The following is a 20,588-nucleotide window of genomic DNA, read 5'->3' as shown; positions in this document are numbered from 1 at the left end:
GGGCCTGGAGCAGCACCTGGGCAATTGTCTGGTGCCCATGAAGGTGTGTGCCCAGAGAAGGTAAAATCATACTGTGAAGAGGAAATGACAGAAGAAAGGGATGATTTACCTACGTTGACAAAAAAAAAAAAAAAATACTTCAAATTAGTAGGAATTACTATTTTCCCGATGACCGTCTTCTATTCTTAATTTTGGGTGCTGCTGATTTGCGTGTGGATTATTAGGCCAACTAAGGTCACTGAAAATTTATCAAAGCAATGTTAATTAAAAGAGTGCTGTCTACCTGTTTTTTTCCTGCATTATATACTCATAGCTTGACTGTAATAATAAGATAAGGTTCACCACATACAGACATGGGTATTTATCTGGAGGCCTCCGGTAGGCTTATTCTTCTGTCCATTTTAAGCTCTTCCAGCATGGCCTTGCTCACAGCTGCAAGAGCTGGGTAAAAAGCTAGCCATGTATATAACCAGAGGGCCTGCTTTTCAGCTCAGGAGTTGCTACTGGCTTCCCCTGTGCCTGCCTGTAGACATTGTCTGATTTTATACCCTGGTGTACATATTTCTAGTAAATTTCCTCCCTAGATTTGGTGGTTAGACTTTTTCTGTTGGCTGAGCAGCTCTAGCTTGGTCTCATTTGTCTGCTGACCCTTAGATGCGGGATCACAGTTCAGATTCTGATTGCTCAGGACCCTTTCCTGATTTCTGGATGTTGGGACACAGACATTTAGTAGCAACCATAGTCAAGAGGTCCTACTGTGTGTTCCCCATCCCCTTCATCTGTGGAGGCCACCTGTTCACAAGTAATGAGTCATTTCAATTAAGGATTTTATGAAGATGTCTGTATTAGTCCATTTTCATGCTGCTGATAAAGACATACCCAAGACTGGGCAATTTACAAAAGAAAGAGGTTTATTGGACTTACAATTCCATGTGGCTGGAAAGGCCCCACTATCATGGTAGAAGGTGAGAGGCACGTATCACATGGTGGTAGACAAGAGAAGACAGCTTGTGCAGGGAAACTGTTGTTTTTAAAACCATCAGATCTCGTGAGACTTAGTCACTGTTATGAGAACAGCATGGGAAAGGCCTGTCCCCATGATTCAGTTACCTCTCACTGGGTCCCTCCCACAACACATGGGGATTATGGGAGTACAAGGTGAGATTTTGTGGGAGGAATCACAGAGCCAAACTGTATCAATGTCTAAAAGTATCTTTTTGAGTACGAGTAAATCTAAAATCTGTAATAAATATGGTTAACCATTGAACAACATGGGGTTTTCTTTTTGTGTTTCTCATAGGCTGATGACTGTATAGTATGTGGTGCGCTAGTTGCAGTATTTGCCTCTATTCAAGGAATAGTCTATTTTTAATGGGAAAAAAATAGGTCGTTTGGTAAAAATATCCGACATAAACATGACCTCTATTCTCAAGAGGAATTTAAAGTGAATACTTTTTAGGTTGGACATGCATGTAATTTACCTGTTGACTGCAGCTGTTAACATGCAAGCAGAACGTTGATGCTTCATAGCACAAATAATTCTAGTGTAGGAACTTCAAAAAGGAGCCAGAAGAAAAAGAGAGCCATATAGTTCTGTGTTGCAACAAAACTCATGGATTAAGGCACAGGTATGAACTCATGGAAACTGAGTTAAAACTTCAGAAATATTGTGAAATCCCACAGTTTAAATGATAAAATATTCAGGTATGCATAAATCTGTTGACTTCTCAATGACAATATTGATGAGAAGCACCATTTCTACTTGATGAGGTAACTAGGGGAAGTGGAGGCAATGTTACAGGATTTCTGTGTTGAACTCTAAAATCAGGATCAAAGAGATTTTAAAATATTGTGTCATACGTTGATAGGTGTATTTTTGGATGTAAAAACAACTGTATCTTTAAATGTAAATTATTAATATGATTTCTATGGTAGTTTTATGTATCAATTTGGCTAGGCTATAGTACCCAGTTATTTAATCAAATACAAATCTAGGTGGTGTTGTGAAGGTATTTTGTAGATGTAGTTGACATCTCCAATAAAATAACTCAGTAAGGCCAGTCGCGGTGGCTCACGCTTGTTATCCCGGAACTTTGGGAGACCAAGGGGGACAGATCACCTGAGGTTGAGAGTTTCAGACCAGCCTGACCAACATGGAGAAACCCTGTCTCTACTAAAAATACAAAATTAGCTGAGTGTGGTGGTGCATGCCTGTAATCCCAGCTACTCGGGAGGCTGAGGCAGGAGAATTGCTTGAACATGGGAGACTGAGGTTGTGATGAGCTGAGATTGCGCCATTGCACTCCAGCCTAGGCAACAAGAGCAAAACTCTGTCTCAAAAAAAAAAAAAAAAAAAAAAAAGACTAAGTAAAGTAGTTTCTTCTTGCTAATGTGGGTGGGCCTTACCCAATCTGTTGAAAGGCTGCAGAAGCAAAAATTGATGTTTCCCAGAGAAAGAAGAAATTCTTCCTGAATGTTTTCAATATCAGCTTCTTCCTAAGAAATTCCAACCTGGATTGCCAGATCCACAGTTGCATAAGCCATTCCTTTAAATACGTCTCTATTTATGTGTATGCCTATGTCTGTCTGTCTGTCTGTCTATCTACTTCATCATCTGCTGGTTCTGTTTCTCTGGAGAACTCTGACTGATACCGTTTCCTAAAAGGAAAGCGTTTTAAAGATATGAAATAAATAATATTAGGTAGATGTTGGGATAGAGGTTTATGCTTCTAATGTTCCCATTTCAGTTCTCATTTCAAGCTTTGCTAAGGCTGTGCAAAGCCTGCCGTAACATATCCTCTGCCTCTCCAGCTTGCCTGCCTGCCACACCGGGCAGTCCAGCAGCAGCTCTGAGCTGCCCTCTCCGCTCCTCTCATGCCCTCCTGCTTCCGGCTTTCTCTTCCTTTGTCTGTCTGTTTTCTTCTACTTCAAACACTTTTGCCCTCCTCTGCCCTTCTCTGTAAAGCCTTCTCTTCTCTCTGCCTCCTTCTCTTCACACCAGAAGAATTAGGCTTCTCTCATCCCTGCTTCCCCCTTCATGCACAACATTTTACACAGAGGGCTCTGTTGAATTGTTTGCAAGTCTTTTTTAATTGGCTAAATGGTAATGAGTATGTCTTATTCATCTTGGTATTCCCAGCACCTAGCACAGTTCCTGGCATCTAGGAGGTGTTCAATCAGTATTGTTGAAAGAATGAATAAATAGCTGACCCTCTCCTTTAGGGATAAGCAGCTGCCTTTAAGTTTCATTGCAGACGGCTGGGAGGCATCCTAAGTGGCTATTCTTTCAGAGCTGGGTATGCTCCTAAGCTTCTTGTTCTTGAGTTGCTTGAAGAGAAATTCCCAGGCAAACAGACCTTTAATTACCACCAAAGGCCTATGCTTTCATTATTTGTGAGGGATTATATGTATGCCCAGCAGATTTAAGCTGATTGTATAGAAATCTCTGGCATCATATATTGGTGGCATGAATGCTTTGCAAAATGAGTATAAATTTGGGCTGACATATTTTAACCTTTTAATTAATGTCTTGAAGTCTTACCTGCATTCATTAGCAAGGAATCCAATATCCCTTTTGAAGTTATTCCCACCCAGTCAACCTTAAACTTGATGCCTTACCCAGTCCTAGTCCACTAGGGTCTGTGTTTTTCAAATACCGGCTATAGAAAAAGCTGTGCCATTCTGATTATTCTTCTGCTTTACCTGTGTCTTACTGTTAGTCTGCTACATGGTGTCATTGTTGAAGCTTGCTCCTGCATGGTTCCACGGTCTTCTGTCTACTCAGCATGAGTGTTGTCCCGGGCCCAGACCCTCATGGGCCACAGTGCTGTTTCTAACCCCAGAATGGTGAGTTCAGAAGAGCTTTCATCAGTCATACTGGGGGCTGAAAACAGCTCTCCTACACATGCCCTTTAGTGAGCAGCCCAAGTCAGCAGTGTGGCCATTCACTTTCCCCACAGTTTTTGTTTGGAGACGTCTCATCATTCTTCTGTAGCGCTGGGCCTTTGTCAGGTCCTCCACAATAAGCCTCTGTGCTTCCCATCTTGAGGAACAGATCTCCTCTTTTCCTCCCTGGTGATCAGCTTTGCATGTCAGTGTCTTGCAGAGCCTTACTAGAGTCACAGAAGTTTTATTACACTCTTTCCCATTCCCCTTCCTCAGTAACTTTCTTGTATTAACCCAGAGAACTACAGGAAAATTACCCAAGTGATTCCTCATGGAACCCAGGGAACATTTGCTTCGAGGTGACTTCCTGCCTCCCCATCTTGAAATAAATGAAGCAGATATAAATTTTTATGGGTCTTTCAAATGGCACTAGATTGAATCTCTACCTTATCGGCATTATGTACGTAAAAATGGTAGCCCTTTCATTCAGCTATACCATCACTTTCCCATTAAGAGATATCAAGAAGCATGGTCAGTTAGAATGCAGAAAGATATTTAAACTAAGCAACTTATGGAAGAAGCTTAACAATCTAGTTTACAAATGTGAATTGTTCACAAACTTTAAAATATAGGCTAAATTATGTGGTGGCACTCATTACAATGCCCTTCACTATATCATTAATTTTCAGCTTAATTGTTTATTAGTTTTTACCTTGCCCTTGTTCTAGCCAGGATATTTCACTAGAGTCACAGAAGTTTTGCACAGCCTCGATCATAAATTTTCAGGAATCTTCATTCTTCCACCTCCCTTTGTGGCACCATCCGATCCAAAATCAAAATAATTTTCTCCCAAAGCTATGTTGATCTTTTACTGTCCCAGTGTTTCTCCCTAAAAAAAAAATAGCTACCATTTGTTGAACCTTTACTGTACTAATTGGTTCTTCATTTTTTTTTGGTAATTTTTAAAGTGTAGAAATAATCTAACTACATACAAGTGAAGGCCGATTGCACACAGGTATGTCTTAATTATTGCAGAGTAAGTTATTATAAAATATTATTAAGTGAACACTCATGTTGCTTATGTTATTGTCACTGATGTCAAATGAAGGAGTATTGTCAGGATCCCAGAAGCTGCCCTCTGGCTGTCCTAGTGATAAACCTCTCCCTTCTCTCCAGAGTAACAACTATCTCAGGTTTTAGGCCCTTTGCTTTCTTACTTTGCTAAATAGTTTTACCACTTTTATGACTCTCTAACACCATAGCTTAGTTTTGGCTATTTCTGAGTTTTATATATTTGTAATTACATAATGTTTTTGGTGAGGGTTTGACTTCTTTTCTGTGACAGTTTCTGAGATCTATCCCGGCTTCAATTAGTAGTTGTTTTCATTGTTGAGTAGTCTTCATTGTAGGACTCTACTCTAATGTTTATCCATTCTTCTGTTGATAGGCATTTGGGTAGTTTTCCATTCCAGATTATTATAAATAATGATGCTATAAACATTCCTGTACTTTTCTCTTGGTACCCATGTGCACATCTGGGCCTGGATTTTCTTGTGGGAAAGTTTCTAATTATAGATAGAATTTTGTGAATAGTTACAGATCTACTTTTTATTCCTTTGTACATTTTGGTAATTTGTAAATTTTTTTTTCTAGAAACTTATCAATTTCACCTAAATTTTCATTTTTAGCTTGCATATCATTTAAAAAAATGAGCTGATTATTTGTTTAATCTCTGAAGAATCTATAGCAATGCCCCTATTTCATTTCTGACATTGATTTCTGACATTGTGCTTTTTCTGTATATTTTGATCAGTCTTGCCAGGGACTGATTAATTTTACATCTTCTCATAAGACTAGCTGTGTTGGTCTATTGTATAAGTCCTTTTTTCTTTACTACTTATTTAATTGAAGTCTTTTAAAAACTTATAGATTTCCCTCTTTGTGGTTAATTTTGCTGTTTCTTCTCTAATTCCTTGACAAGGATTCTTAATCAGTTTTAGCATTTCTTATTTTCCAATATATTTATTCAAAATTAAAAGTTTAAGAATGGTGTTAGCTATTTCTCACAGTACTTTCATTATTATCCTGTTCAAAGGATTTACTCTGCCTTATTGAAGTTTCTATATTAACTCCTGTTATTTGGAAGTGTCTCTCTTAGTTTCCAATGATCTGAGTTCTCAAATTATGTGTTACCGATGTATAGTTTAGTTATAATGTGGACAAAGAATATCCTATGTATGATTTAGTCATTTTAATTTTTTTGAGACTTGTTTATGGCCCTGCTTATGATCAATATTTCTAAATGTTTTCTGTTGCATTAAAAGAATGTGCATTCTGTAGTTGTGGGGTTTTTCTCTATATATCTGTTAGGCAGAGTTACTAATCTTCTTATTGAAATCCTTTATATCTTTACTAGTTTTTGTCTGCTTGTTCCATTGATTATTGAGAAAAATATATTAGTTCACATTTTCTATCGGAATTTATTTTTCCTTAATGTTTTGTCAATTTAATTTATATATTTTGATAGCACACTGTATCTTCCTGATAAGTTGATCCTTTTATCATTAATAAGAATCTGTCTTAATTTATAATAATACTATTCACCTTTAAAATTGATGTTAATATAGCTATACCAAATTTCATTTTGCTGTTATTTGCATGTTATCTTTTCCCACTATTTTCAACCTTTATGTAGCCTTAGTTTTAGGTATTTTTATAGCAGCATATAATTGAATTTTTACTTTGCAGGTCTGAAAAATATCTTTATTCTGTTCTCACTTTTTCTGTTTTCTGCATTGTCTGTTTTGTTCCTTGTTTTTATTTCATTTTGAGCTTTTTATTTTCCTTGTTAGAGATTTTCTTCAAATATATGATAATACCTGAGGTCTATCCATATTTAAGGCTGAACAATAAAAAGATGACTGGAAAGTCTCTGTGCATGGATAGGCTTGTTGATGGATAAGAATTAGGCAGAGGGAGGCTGTGTTTATTAGGAATTTGGCCATTTCACTGGGAGACCCTCAATTGTTAATAAGACTTTTTTAAGTGGGAGGGGCTGCTCAGATTTTTTTTTTTTTTAGATGTAACTTCTGTTTTTAACCTAGACAAACAACATAAACAACATTGTGGATAATGGGACACACACACACACACACACACACACACACACACACACACCCACACCCACCCCTTGTATTTGAAAGCTCCTTCTCATTAAGGTGTTTCATTCCAGGCTTGAATTTCTTCATGTAGCAAATATCCCATCTAAGTTAGGTGGGGTGAAAGTCATTTCCAGGTTTCATTGCACCAGGGAAGATACATGGTGGCCTAACAACCCATTGTGAAAGATTTCTACTGATCCTCCATTGGAGGATCATTCTTCACTTTCATTCCTCTTCTCCCTTGCCTTCAGAAATCCTGAGCTGCTCATCCCTGAGCATTATTGGGATCCAGAGGCAGAGCTTAGCTTCCTTCTTATTACGTGTTCCAGAAAAAGTCAATACAACAAAGAAAGCTGAAACTATGACCATCCCCATTCCTCAATCTGGTTTCTAAAATTGCATTAAAAATTTCTCATGTTCTGTCATTTCTTCTCCTACTCTGCATCTTTTTTTAATTCCTACATTGTTATTGTAGTAGATTTTGGAAGAGGGAAACATAATTACTCACTCCACCAAGTTTACGTGTAATCTTACTTCTAGGGTGCTGTTTACATGTGGCACCAAAAGGCCTAAAAAATAACATCTAAGAGACAGTTGAAGCAGGGATATCTAGTTCAAAGACACTGGGCAGGTGTTGAAAAAGAAAGGATTATTGCGAATAAAGCATGGCTTATTTTACTCGTGGTCCCAACTACGCACACCTGAATCAGATGGTAAGAGCAAGTACAAGAGAAAGTAAAAGTGAAAAGTGATTTTTCCATAATCTCTGTGGGAATTTGAGACTGCAGGGCATCAATGTCCCTGTTGCTCTTGGCTTGTGGTAGCACAGGCATGGTACAATGATGTAGGTGTATTGGTTGACTGATGACAGACATTATAAGGGAGCCTTCTGTTGTAATAAGAGAATTTGCAAAGATGTCTGTATTGTCCTTGGCACAGACATGAGTACCTTGGTCCTGGTGCACGCGTTGACAACATGAATGGCAGTAGCAGGCTCTTCGGTGGACATCAGTCGACGAGAGGGTATCTCTGGAACCATTTTTGGCATTGGAATTAACTAGCCTTCATGACAGTGAGTGGAAGAAGAGGAAAATAGCACTGTAATAGCTAACAGTACTGGTTCCAACAGCACAAAGGAAACTCTCAGAAAACTTACTGAGTTATTTGGAGGAACTTGATGGGTCTGAAATGTTCACAAGATGGGTGGAATTGTGGCTTATCTTCTCCTCTCCTCTCCTCTCCTTTTTCTTGCTTTCTTTTTTATTTTTTGACCATGGTCTGATAGCTGGGGTGGTGAAGCTTTTGAAACACAGGTTGCAAAAGCAGAGCATGAAATTCTTGGTGGTTAAGTGAAGAGAAACTATATAATTAGTAAAATTATGAAACACATTTATGGGGCAATGAGAACTAATTAACTTCCAATTTGAAGGGCATTTGATGATAATGAGGTTTTGTGAGGCTAAAGAGAGATCCCTTGGACTTTAGCGTTCTTCGTGGAAGGTTCAAGTTCAGGGATGGCCAAGCACAGATGGGGAAAGTACTTCAAAATCCTTTATCTGATATGCCACTTCTATATTACTGGCAAACTCAATTCCAGGGCCCCTCTCCCAGACTCCTGTGTTGCTCTCTCCAGCTCTATTCTACACTACTAAATGATGTCTGCTTAATATTATCTTCTTGTTACCTTTTTCTGACACTTTGTAAGAGACCTATAAAATATCTTTGGTCTGTCAGAAATGCAACCTCCACTCTCTCTGGGTTACACATTATGTGCCTTTATTTTATCTTTTGTCAACGCTTTTTATTTCAAAATCAGGCTCCCTTTATATTAGCTAGTTAAGTGATGTCATATCTAGCTTTTCATCTATTCAATGCACAGATATTCCCTCACATATTGTGACTCAGTTGACAAACTCACCATTTGTCCCACATCTCTCAAAATGGAGACACATTGGTCTTTTGGGTTTTGTTTTTGTTTTTGTTTTTTTTTTTTTTCTGAGACAGGTTATCACTCTATTGCCCAGGCTTGAGTGCAGTGGTGCAATCAAGGCTTGCTCACTGTAGCCTTGACCTCCTGGGCTCAAGCAGTCCATCCTCTAAGTAGCTTGAACTACAGGTATGTGCCACCAAGCCTGCCTAATTTTTTGGTTTTGTAGAGATGTGGTGCACTATGTTGCTCAGGCTTAACAGATCGGTCTTAACAGGAACATATATCGCATTTTTTAACTGGAGAGAGAGGGGAGTGCTATTCTAAACTTTAGGACACCTATGAAATTTGTATGCGTAAACAGTACATTAGATTTAAGCATAAGTTTTCCCCATTGCCTAGAGCAGTGCCATAAAGTGTGGGCACATCGTTTGTCTTTGTTCTAATTAGGAATAATTTGAGTACCAACCTCGGTCTACCAACTACACTGATGGCTTTTTTCTTATAGCCAATTTAGTGTCATTTATTTCTAAAACGTTAGAAGAATTGTTGCATAGTTAAAATTGAACAAAATACTCAGAACCACAATTTTAGACTCTACCATCTTTCCTGGGTGAATAGTTACAATGCTTTTCACTGTAACGAATATAATCTCTGTGAAGTTAGCTCAAGAACAAAGATAGGGTAGGGAACAGTGATTCTTTAGGAGGCAACATGGATGTCCCACGGAATCCAAAGTTCTGGTATGCTTGTCCCAGGAAGGCACTGGAATTAGACTGCCACAGCACCCATGTTTTTTCCTGTCTTCTCTCCTTCTTTGCATATGTAGGTCGGCTTTCATCCTCTGCCTGCCCTCTCACTCTCTGCCACTCTCTCTCTCTTTCCTTCCCTTGCTTTGTCCCCAGATTACAGGGGATAAAACTGTAGTCTCCATAATCACTGGATTGTTTTCTCATGTAGCCTCCAGGAAAGATATTTCTTTCTTTCTCTCTTTTTGTATTGGTTCTAAATTACCAGAAAAGGAAACAATAGCAGAGTTGGGCATCCTTATACATGACTCCATAAGCTTTCCCCAATGGCAGGAAGAAATTACTAGAAAAGAGGCACTGAGTGATAATCCAAGATGGGACCACTAGCTCTGGGGTGCTATTTTCTTTCCCTTGAAAATGTATGAGTTTACATGTATCAGGGTCATGGTCTAGCATGTAGTGAGACATCAGTAATTAATTGTTTAATGAATAAATGAATATGAATTAAGATAGATACTTATCCAGTATAAATTTACATGCTGCAATAAGGTTCCTGGGTAAAAAGACAGTTCCATTCTTTCTTCCCCATATCACTGGAGCCTAGAATTTTTTCAACAGGAATATGGCGTAAATCATTGGGAAATAGTGTTGAGTAGCTACAGGGAAGAGAAAAAGAGGTGGTTGAATTCATATCTAGAGGAAGATGGACAAAAAGAAGAAAGAGAAGAAGGAGGAGGAGGGGAGAGAGGAGAAAGAAAAGAAACTCACAATTGCTTTGAATTTGAAAATTTTGTGGGAAATAAAAGAGCAGTCTTATTTTTCAGGTTTCTTCATTTTATTATATACAGTGGACAAATTATAGTTCCTGGCAAATGTTAATTTATTGTATTTATGTCCTGTTGTTTTTATTCCATTATTTTGACAATTTACAACCGTGAACACTTGTCTCCACTGACACATACCCATTAAAATTGAAGTTGTTTTTGTTCTACTTTGAACAACATCAAAATCTTTGCAAAACTTGTAAGTTATTTTATGCCCTTCCAAGTAGTTTAGATAGAAGCATCATTATATAGGGTAAATTAATGAATGCCATTCTGGCTTAACTTACAGTTCCCTTTTACAATAATAAAAATTTATGGCAGTGCATTGTATACATTTTACTAGAATAGTTCTAAACACTGAATTTTATTTAACATTAAAATGTGACTAAATTAATTATGAAATTACTTTCAGGTAATTTGTGACTTTCTGGATTCCTTTGGGGATTTATTGGGGTTCTCTTAGCAACAAGCTCAGAATTTTAAAGCTTACAGAATTTTAAAGTTATCTGTATTATTTTTCTAATAACTTTAGTGAAGATACATGAAGTGTCTTTGTTGTAATTGTTTAATTCATTAGAGGTAGAAGACAGAACCATTCAGAACATCACATTGGATTGCATATTCCTGGAGCATTTGGGAAGTTGATAAAAGAAAAAACTATGAAAGAAACTTGGGGTATAACCACAAAAAATCTGTAACTTTAAAATTAGTTTTGAGGCTATATTGTTTTTTAACCTTGTAGACCTCTATATTTTGACTTTAAAGGACACACAACAAATGTAGTTTTATAGTATCCATTTGAAGGGCAGTAGAATATATTTTCTTTCCTTTTTTTTCACATGGATAAAATAAATGTGTTTTACTATGTAGCTCTGGTATTGTTTGTGCCAGCAAATTGGTGCACTAAATCATGTATTGATAAGTTACCCCATTTAAAAAATGCTTTAACATGATTAAGTAGATTTTCAATATTTTACTTTTTAAATTATTCAACTAACTAACATTCAGAGTAAGTAAATTTACAACATGTGTTGCAGAAAGTCAAAGATATGTTCTTTATTTATATTATGGCCTCTAGCTTTTTATTCCAGAAGAGGTAATAAAAATGATACAATAACACTGTATTCTAACTTTGTTAGAGCATCATAATTACATGGCACACAATTTGTCTTTGATGTTTGCTTTTATTTTATCTTGTATTGCAAATCCTTGTTTTTACCTTTTATGCTTTCATACACATCCTACTTTGGCCCTGATGTCCAATGATTTAAGTAATTGACTACTTAATTCATTTACTTATTTATTGCATTCCTAAAACATACTATACCCTGGGCCAAGAATTTCATTTGCCAACAAAAAAAAAAAAAAAAAAAAAAAAAGAAAGAAAGAAAATACATGTTTTCTACCCTTGATGAAGTAACTCTTATGGGAGAGAGGGGCAATGTAAGCAAATCATTAAAATACTCTGGGAAAAGTATTTAACGTAGAGGTATATTCAAAGTATTATGACAACACTTGGGAAGTGATAACTTTCAAAAGTAATGGCAGTAGATTTCTCAGTGGACAGACTGAGTTAGTAATCTCAAGCCAGAAGACAGGGAATGGCATGTGACAAAGAGAGCATTCTGGGCAGCCATGATAAGTGTATTATGAAATGGTGGTATATTGGTGAGATTGATTTTCTAGTAGGAGGAGGGCCTGAAAGAAGGAGATTCTGAAATGTAAGGAGATGAATCTAAAAATAAAGATGCCTTGCAAAGTGGAGGTTTTTCTTATCCATGTTGTCGTAGTCCATTTTCACGCTGCTGATAAAGACATACCTGATACTGGGAAGAAACAGAGGTTTAATGGACTTCAGTTCCACATGGCTCAGGAGGCATCACAATCATGGCGGAAAGCAAGGAGGAGCAAGTCACATCTTACATGGATGGTGGCCAGCAAAGAGAGTTTGTGCAGGGGAACTCCTCTATTTAAAACCATCAGATCTCATGAGACCCACTTACCATTGCAAGAACAGCACAAGAAAGACCCGCCCCCCTTATTCAACTGCCTACCACTGGGTCCCTCCCATGACGTGGTAATTGTGGAAGTTACAATCCAAGATGAGATTTGGGTAGGGACACAGCCAAACCATATCACATGCTTTACCCTGTGACATTGGGGACCACAATATTATTTTGAAAAATGGAAACCAGTAGGCCAGAGGTTTACCTTTTTTTCATGCATATTATGAAATAGTTGTACTAGAAGCTTTACATACTTTATATCATATGTTCCCTAATAAACCCCTGTGAAGGAAAAGTATTTTTATTCCCAGTATATAGACAAGGAAATGAATGATTATCAAAGTTGATCATTTGTCCCAAGTCATGGGGGTATGGGATGGGTTGCAAGCTTAATATTTTCTGATTCTAGGACTTCTGCTTCTCCAGTATGCCCTATTTCTTCCCTAGAAATCCCCATAGTGTCAATAAAGAATTTACTGTAGGTGGAAATAGTTACAAAGGAATAGGAAATTATTACTTTAGTTTCAGATTAGAGATGATTATGTATAGAATTTAAACATTGATAGTGGTGATGACAGAAAAACAGCATCGATTTGAGAGCCTTTCAGAAGTAACATTAGTGATTAATCACTAATGCTGAGAGTAAAGGAAAGGGAGAAATTGACATAATACTAATGTTTCTGTATACAGCACAAATGAATTTCACTGAATGGGCTGAAGTAAGGCAAGGAATGGAAGGAAGAATTGATGTATGCTGGATGTATTCACAGTGAGGTGGGTTGGTTAATGAATACTCTGTCTCCAGTCTTCTTAGATATGTCTTCCTTATAGAACTTAGAGGGAATTAATGGCTAAAGTTAGGAAATTTCAGTTGGAATGTTATCAGTGACCATTGTTAGGTTCAGATGCAATTTTAATCATTACAGACTACAGCTAACAATTGTCTGCAGCTTTTTTGTGACATCCCAGGGGATCTTGCCCCATAGCTTCAAACCGTAGGTCTAGCCTGGAAGGTCCTTATACATGTATTGAGCTCCATCAAAGTATTTTAAATCAAGAACTAGAACCAAATATAATAAAATGTGCTTATTTGGATAATAGTCAAGTAAGTGACTAGAGTCATTAATCTAGTTAATCATTTCATTACAAACAAAATGATTGAGAAAAGGTTAATTTAAAAAATCTAGGTTTAGTTCTTGGCATTTTGTAGTGACAAATTTTCACTTTAATGCCTTAAGAATACTTAGAGCTTTTGCTTTAGTTTTAGTGTGTTTAATGCAGGCCTGTACTCATGCAAGTCAACTCCTTGCCCATAATTTACTTGTGTGTGAAGCCCCCAATCTTATTTATGTTGCTCAAACATGGCTGAGAGAGACAGCTGTGACATTATGAATCCAGCTGGCCACAGATGGGTTTTCAGTGAAGCATGGATCCATATTGGTTTGGTGATCTGTGTGTACTGCCTCCTGTTAAAATTCAGACTCAACTGCTAAATCACCTGGCATTGACTGCAACCACTTATGTATGACTAATAGACTGAAGTGAACTGGAACTTTTGTTGCTAGTGATCAAGACCCTTACTGTAATATAAACTATACTGTAGTTTTATTGACTATTTAGCTCATGTTAGAATCTATTTAGTCACTTTGCAACAGGTTTTAATAGCCTTGGTTATCTCATGTTGTCAGGATGTTATGATAATTAACCTTTTCCAGATCTTGTATATTGAAATCTCCACATGTTTGTTATGGATTTGATGGTTAAGGTGTAAATCTCAAGATAAAAATAATTGAAGTTAGAGGCTGAGAAAAAATTTATTTAGGATCTTAAAAGCCTGTATCAATGATGAATAGTTACTTAGAAGGCTGGTAGAACTGCAAGATTTTTTAGATAGTGCAAAAAAGAAAACAAAGCATAAAGGAAAACAAAGGATGTGTGAGTTGTTAAAATAATCAGCTAAAGCACCAAACAAAATAACTTCAATTGTGCCTCTTAGCAAATAAAATATAATTTTGAATTACTTGCCCAAATCATTAGGTATATGAAACCCCACAATTTCACTTTTTTAGAGTCCAATGTGATATTCAAACTGGCTAAAATTGCTGATATAAATATATGTCTGTCTTGTTCTTTACAATCCAACCAGGAAATCTTGTTAAATGTTAGTGGATATGCAAATGAATGAAATAGTAACTGAAAATTTGTATGACAGGTGTGCATATTTGTAACTTTTCTTCATATTTTTCCAAAGCAGCAAAAGTAAGAATAATTACTGAATAGTCTTTACATATTATTCTTCATTTTTAAGTATATTACTTATTTCATAAACTATCAGTACTGTCTCATCTGCATTGTTATAGCATCTAGCACTTATCATATGTCCACAGCCACAGGCAAGGATACTTTATTTTGTACTGATATATTATTCTGGGTGAATACAGGACCATTATCTTGCAGTCAATCAAGAAGCTACAAATGTAGTTGGAGAGATTAAGTGAACAAACAAAACAATTTTTAGAAGTTTTTAATATTTTCCTCCGTGGAAAAGTTTTTCATGATTCAATCTCATTTTATTGCTGTTTCTAGGATTTAATGTATGGAGATCTACCCATGCCATACATATATAAATAAATATGAACGATTTGGGTCACTTTATTAAATCATAATTTAAACAAATATTTATTAATTCTCCACTGGAGAATCAACAGTGGACAGGATTGCCAAAACAGCTTCCTGTCCTTCTGGACAGTTTTTTCTCTTGGTTTTCAGTGATATGAGCTTGTTTCTTGACATCCTGGTAATTTTGGAATGACGGACAGATGTTATGTATAAAAGTGTGTGGAGGATAAAATAAAATTTTATTTTTCCACAAAAGGTTTACTTTTTCCTTTGTTAGATGGAAAGAGTAGAAGCTGATCACCACCATCCGGTCATAAAATGGACTGGGTAAGGGCTGGTTTACACTTTCATCAAGGATTCATCCGTTTCTGGTTTTCTGTAGCCCTCCAGAGGACTGTATTCTCTTGGACCACATTCTCTGGCTGGTTCTGAACTCTATAATAGAGTCCTCAGCATAAGGAAGTTGCCAAAGCTCCCTAATGCTTTTTAGAGATTTTACTTAGTCTTTTAGTCTCCTTCCTACTTCCTTTTGAACTGCCTACAAGTTCAGAAAGGTTTGTCAAGTGTGTTGAAAGGCAACCAGCTGTGTGTCATGCTCTCTTTTGGGCTTCTCCCTCCTCACTAGGATCTTGGCTCCTTAAGTTTCCGATGTCTCTTCAGCTCACTGAGACTGCCGATTGCAAAGGGCAAAACCCAAGTTCTCATCCTGTTTCCTTGGGTGCAGAGTCAGCAAACATGCCCAGAGAAAATATAGCTAACGTCTCCACAGTTCTAATTTTTCACAATTCTCTCTAATCCAGTATCTTGATTTTTCTAGTTTTCATTGCCTCATCAATTTTAATTTTTTTGATTAAACAGTGTTAACACTTTTGATTAACATATATTCAAATTGTATACACATGTACAGTAGCACCACTTCATTAAAACTCCTTTTGTCAGTAACCTCCATGATACCAAATTTGTGACATTTTTTGCATTTTAAAAAAACTTTTAAGTTCAGGAGTACATGTGCAGTTTTTCTATATAGATAAACTCGTGTCATGGGGGTTTGTTGTACAGATTGTTTCATCACTCAGGTATTAAGCCTAGTACCCATTAGTTATTTTTCCCGATCCTCTCCCTCCTCCCACCCTTTTCCCTCTGAAAAGCCCCAGAGTGTGGTGGAGTTTTTTTTTTTTTTTCTTTCTTTCTTTCAGTTCTTAGCTGGATGGTTGATCTGTTGCGAGTGTATCCAGCCTCCTGTCTCTATTTTTAGATACAAAATAAAAGAATGATACCTTCTCTTATACACGTCTATGCAATTACAGGGAATATACCCTAAAATTTCCACACGACCCCAAGATATTCTAGAACTAATTGGAAAAGTGGGCAGGTGGGGCATTGAACAAGTTCTTCAAATTAGGTATCATTGAAAGAACTGGGCAATTACCAGAGCTAATCCTTTATAGTAACGTTGAGTTCACTGACCAAGAGCTGTTCAGTGATTATGGTACTGAAGGGTGCTACACCAAGTTATCCAAGTAAATAACTTGAGAGCTTTCAAGTGGATGCTACTTTGATTGGTGAATTCAACATGAATTGAAACTCTAGATTTGAATATTGCTCTGGAGAGCTAAAGGTTCTGCATACTATTCTTGACTTCTTATGATTTATCTTAAAGGGAAGTAAGTCTTAATTTTTATCATCTACTAAGCTACTTGTGGACAGAGTAGATATTCGTTGTGTTTTATATCTTCACTAACACTTATAAGAAGAAGGTGTTGCTTAGTGGTTAAATTTCTGGGTTTGTGAGTCAGTCAAGTTTAGATTTAAATCCTGTCCATTTACCAGATGCTTGACCTTAAGCAAGTTGCAAAAACTCTGTAAATCTCAATTTCGTATTGTGAATTGGTAATAATAATATATTTCATTGTACCAGTGTGAGAGTTGATGTATACACTGTATTTAAAGTGGTAATAACTATCTTTGGCACCTTATAAGCATGCAATTTATGGTAGCTATAAATTTTGGGCTACTATGTAAATCCATGGAATTGGCGATCCAAAATTTTGGGTTTAGTCCTTAAAATACTTACACAGACTCTCCAAGGTAGGTGAATGAAGTTTGTTGAAAAAGAGTTATGTCAAGAATTTTTAAGTTTGCTTTTGTTGTTAAATAAAACTAGTTAAATATCTATTTATTTTATGGATAACAGAACCATCTGAAATAACTCCAGAAAAGAAAAAACTGAATTGGAGATAGTTTACCTCTCAGTGACTTCAAAAACATGTCTCTTCATAATTTCAGTAGATAAATAATGAACAATCATTATCTATTGGATATATTTTAAAAATAAGAAGAATTAAGTTTTACCAATACTCTAAATTGTACAGATATTATTTTGTGTAAGAAAAGGAGCAAAATTTAAGATAAAAATAGTTAAGTGAACGAAAACTTAAGAGTAAAATAAAAAGTAAAAGAGGGAGAGAGAAATTTGTCACCTAGCTACAATTCGTTAGTTGTATTACATGAATAGGGCAAGTTATGTGATCTGAGTCCCAGTTTTTTCAGAGAAACGCAAAATCAGAAAAATAATAATTAGTGTTTTCTTGAATATTAAATGAAAAAGTAGAAATGAAAATGCCTGATGAACAGTAAGCATAGTCTTAATACTAATATTTAATGATCAGTGGAAATAGGAATTAGCTATACAAAAAACAAATGGTATAATTATATTTTCTTATCATTTATATTTCAGTAATAATTTAAATCACACATATTTGGATCAAATTTCATACTGCTTTACTATGCATGGGAATTTTTCTTAAATCTTGATATTATTATAAACATTATTCAGGTATGATGTTATATCTAAAGCCCAATCCCAGCATTTTTCCAATTGTTTTGATTTGATGGAACTGAAGGAAAGTTAGCTCTCCTCCCCTCTTTCAAGTTACTCCAATTTAGGAAGTGTTTCTGCTCCGCTCATACTTGAGTGAGCATGCAGAAATACCTTTGCTGAGTATTTGTTTGATTTTTCAAAAGCTGTCATTAGTCTTACAGTTCAAATATGAAATGCACATGGTAATTGGTAGAGCCACATTCAGTCTTCAAGTGTAGCTGAAAGTGACCCAGACACCCTGAGAGCTCTTCTTAGACTTCCAGATTTGTAAGCCTATGTGATGGGACAAGAGGAAGACAGCTTGTGGGGAAAGTCCCTTTGCCTGTTGCTGAACCAGAAAGCCTTAACTGTATGACTCTCTGAGTCCGGACAATGTCTTGTGTGTTTGTTTCCACAGAGCATATATCATTACAGACTATATGGGCATCCGAAATGAAAGTTTCATGAAATTAGCTGCAGTAGGGACCTGGATGGGGGACTTTGTCACAGCTTGGATGGTAAGAAAATTTTAACTTCACCCATTTCAAACATCAAACGGAAGACATGTTGACAGTGTTGGACAGACACTGCTTTTGATGGTGTAGAGTAAAATAATTACCTCTCTTTGAGTGAAACAAATTTATGAGTAAAGATAATTCCAGAGATTATATCCAATATCTGTGGACCTCAGAGAAAAATCAATGCAATTAGAATATAAGTAATGGCACTCCACCAGAATCTGTCTATCTATCTATCTATCTATCTATCTATCTATCTATCTATCTATCTAAACACACATGTATGTTTGAGCATATAAACATATACAGTCATAACATTAATAGAAATTCTCCCTGTGAAATTATAAATAATTTTGTTTGTCTAAATAATCTTGGTTTTTTTAAAGGCATGTACAATTTTCAGGTAAGGAATGTAGTCTGTCCTGTCTCAGAAGAGCATATGAAATATTTTTTTAACAATTTAAGAAATAGTTTTCTACATTTATTTTCCTCATTGAAGCTACTAATATAATGGTAACTGAGTTCTGAGTATTACCTCTTTTAATCTCTTTTGTATTTTCTTACTCATTACTAAAAGCTTGGAACAAACAGACAAATATGTCTTCTGCTGAGCTCATCTGTCAAGAAAGTATCTTCTGTTTTTAATTATTGGGTTAAAATTTAAAGATAGCATGTTGCTAGAAGGCTCTGGGTTCTATAAATTTACGAGAGACTCACAAAATGCAAAGAGTGTAACTCCCATCAAAATGGAGCACTTCATTAACATCGTTCATAAATGCAGTTGATTCTAATTACCTTTGTCAGTCTATTCACTTGAAAATGAGGAGATATACCTGAAGGCAGATAATGCCTGACCGAAATAAGACTTGCTGTGGACATGTCCCTGCAGATATGTCCCAGATATTGTAGGTACGAACAAAAGAGTTTCTGCCATTTCTATTGATTGCTTCTTACCTGGAACAGGTGCTTTCCGGGATCAGGAAGCAGTTGTAGCTTAACTGCTCCTGCTGAGAACATCCGGGAAGAGTATCAGGTAACCACCAAAGGGTTTGTAGGGCCTGTTTTTGAGCCTCCACCTACCTCTGTTGATTTTTACAATGTTAACAGATTACTAGATGGATCCTATTCCATTAACTTTAAAATGTAAACTTGAAAAATGATTTGTCATGTCAAGAAATAGCAATTAGAGTAAGTTAGACATTGAGACCAGGCTGCCTCATGTGAAAAATGTCTTTTTTCCTGGCCGGGTGCGGTGGCTCAAGTCTGTAGTCCCAGCACTTTGGGAGGCTGAGACGGGCGGATCACGAGGTCAGGAGATTGAGACCATCCTGGCTAACACAGTGAAACCCCGTCTCTACTAAAAATACAAAAAATTAGCCGGGCGAGGTGGCGGGCGCCTATAGTCCCAGCTACTCGGGAGGCTGAGGCAGGAGAATGGCGTAAACCCGGGAGGCGGAGCTTACAGTGAGCCGAGATCGCACCACCGCACTCCGGCCTGGGGGACAGAGTGAGACTCTGTCTCAAATAAAAATTTCTTTTTTTCCATTGGAAGAAGCTTTTTAGGAGCAGATACATAAACTTTGAAAAACGTGATTTCCTTGAAATTTGAGGGGATGTTTAAAAAAATTTTTTCGACATTAATTGTGCATTATGATTTCGACACCACTTTGTGGTGAATCTGCTTAATAAGATGGAAAAGGTGACTAGATTAAGAGTCCAGGAATTTGAATTATCTGACCTGACCACCTATGGTTCGACCTTCCACAAATAATAAACAGTTCTCTGAGGCTCAGTCTGCAGATTTATCAAATAGGGTTAACAGTTCCTTCCTGTGTTACATATTTTCTGTAAAGCTTAAATGTGTGGCCCTGTGATGTGACTTAAAATGCTAAAATATGAGGTAAACAGAAACGCTTCATTGTGCACATTGCGGGGCCCTTCATCCCTTTAGCTTGGGCTCAGTCCTTTGAGGTGATGGCAAGGGCAAGCCATTGATCCAAGATTCAGGATGCCTAGACTTCCTGAGCCCCGTAAGTGGG

At 36.7% G+C, this 20,588-nt stretch overlaps 1 protein-coding gene across 1 annotated transcript in view; it reads left to right on the top strand.

Annotated features, from left to right (window-relative positions):
• Window positions 1–20,588, top strand: part of TMEM117 (transmembrane protein 117) — a 580,634-nt gene that overhangs the window by 299,774 nt on the left and 260,272 nt on the right. Inside the window, exon 4 of the mRNA XM_030939932.1 lies at window positions 18,450–18,549. Coding sequence (XP_030795792.1) covers window positions 18,450–18,549 — 100 coding nt within the window. The remainder of the gene's footprint in view (window positions 1–18,449; window positions 18,550–20,588) is intronic.

Source organism: Rhinopithecus roxellana, chromosome 10 (assembly GCF_007565055.1).
Source record: "Rhinopithecus roxellana isolate Shanxi Qingling chromosome 10, ASM756505v1, whole genome shotgun sequence".
In the NCBI taxonomy this organism is placed as follows: Eukaryota; Metazoa; Chordata; class Mammalia; order Primates; family Cercopithecidae; genus Rhinopithecus; species Rhinopithecus roxellana.
The sequence above is the reverse complement of the archived record's forward strand: the minus strand, read 5'-3'. Positions and strand labels throughout refer to the sequence as shown.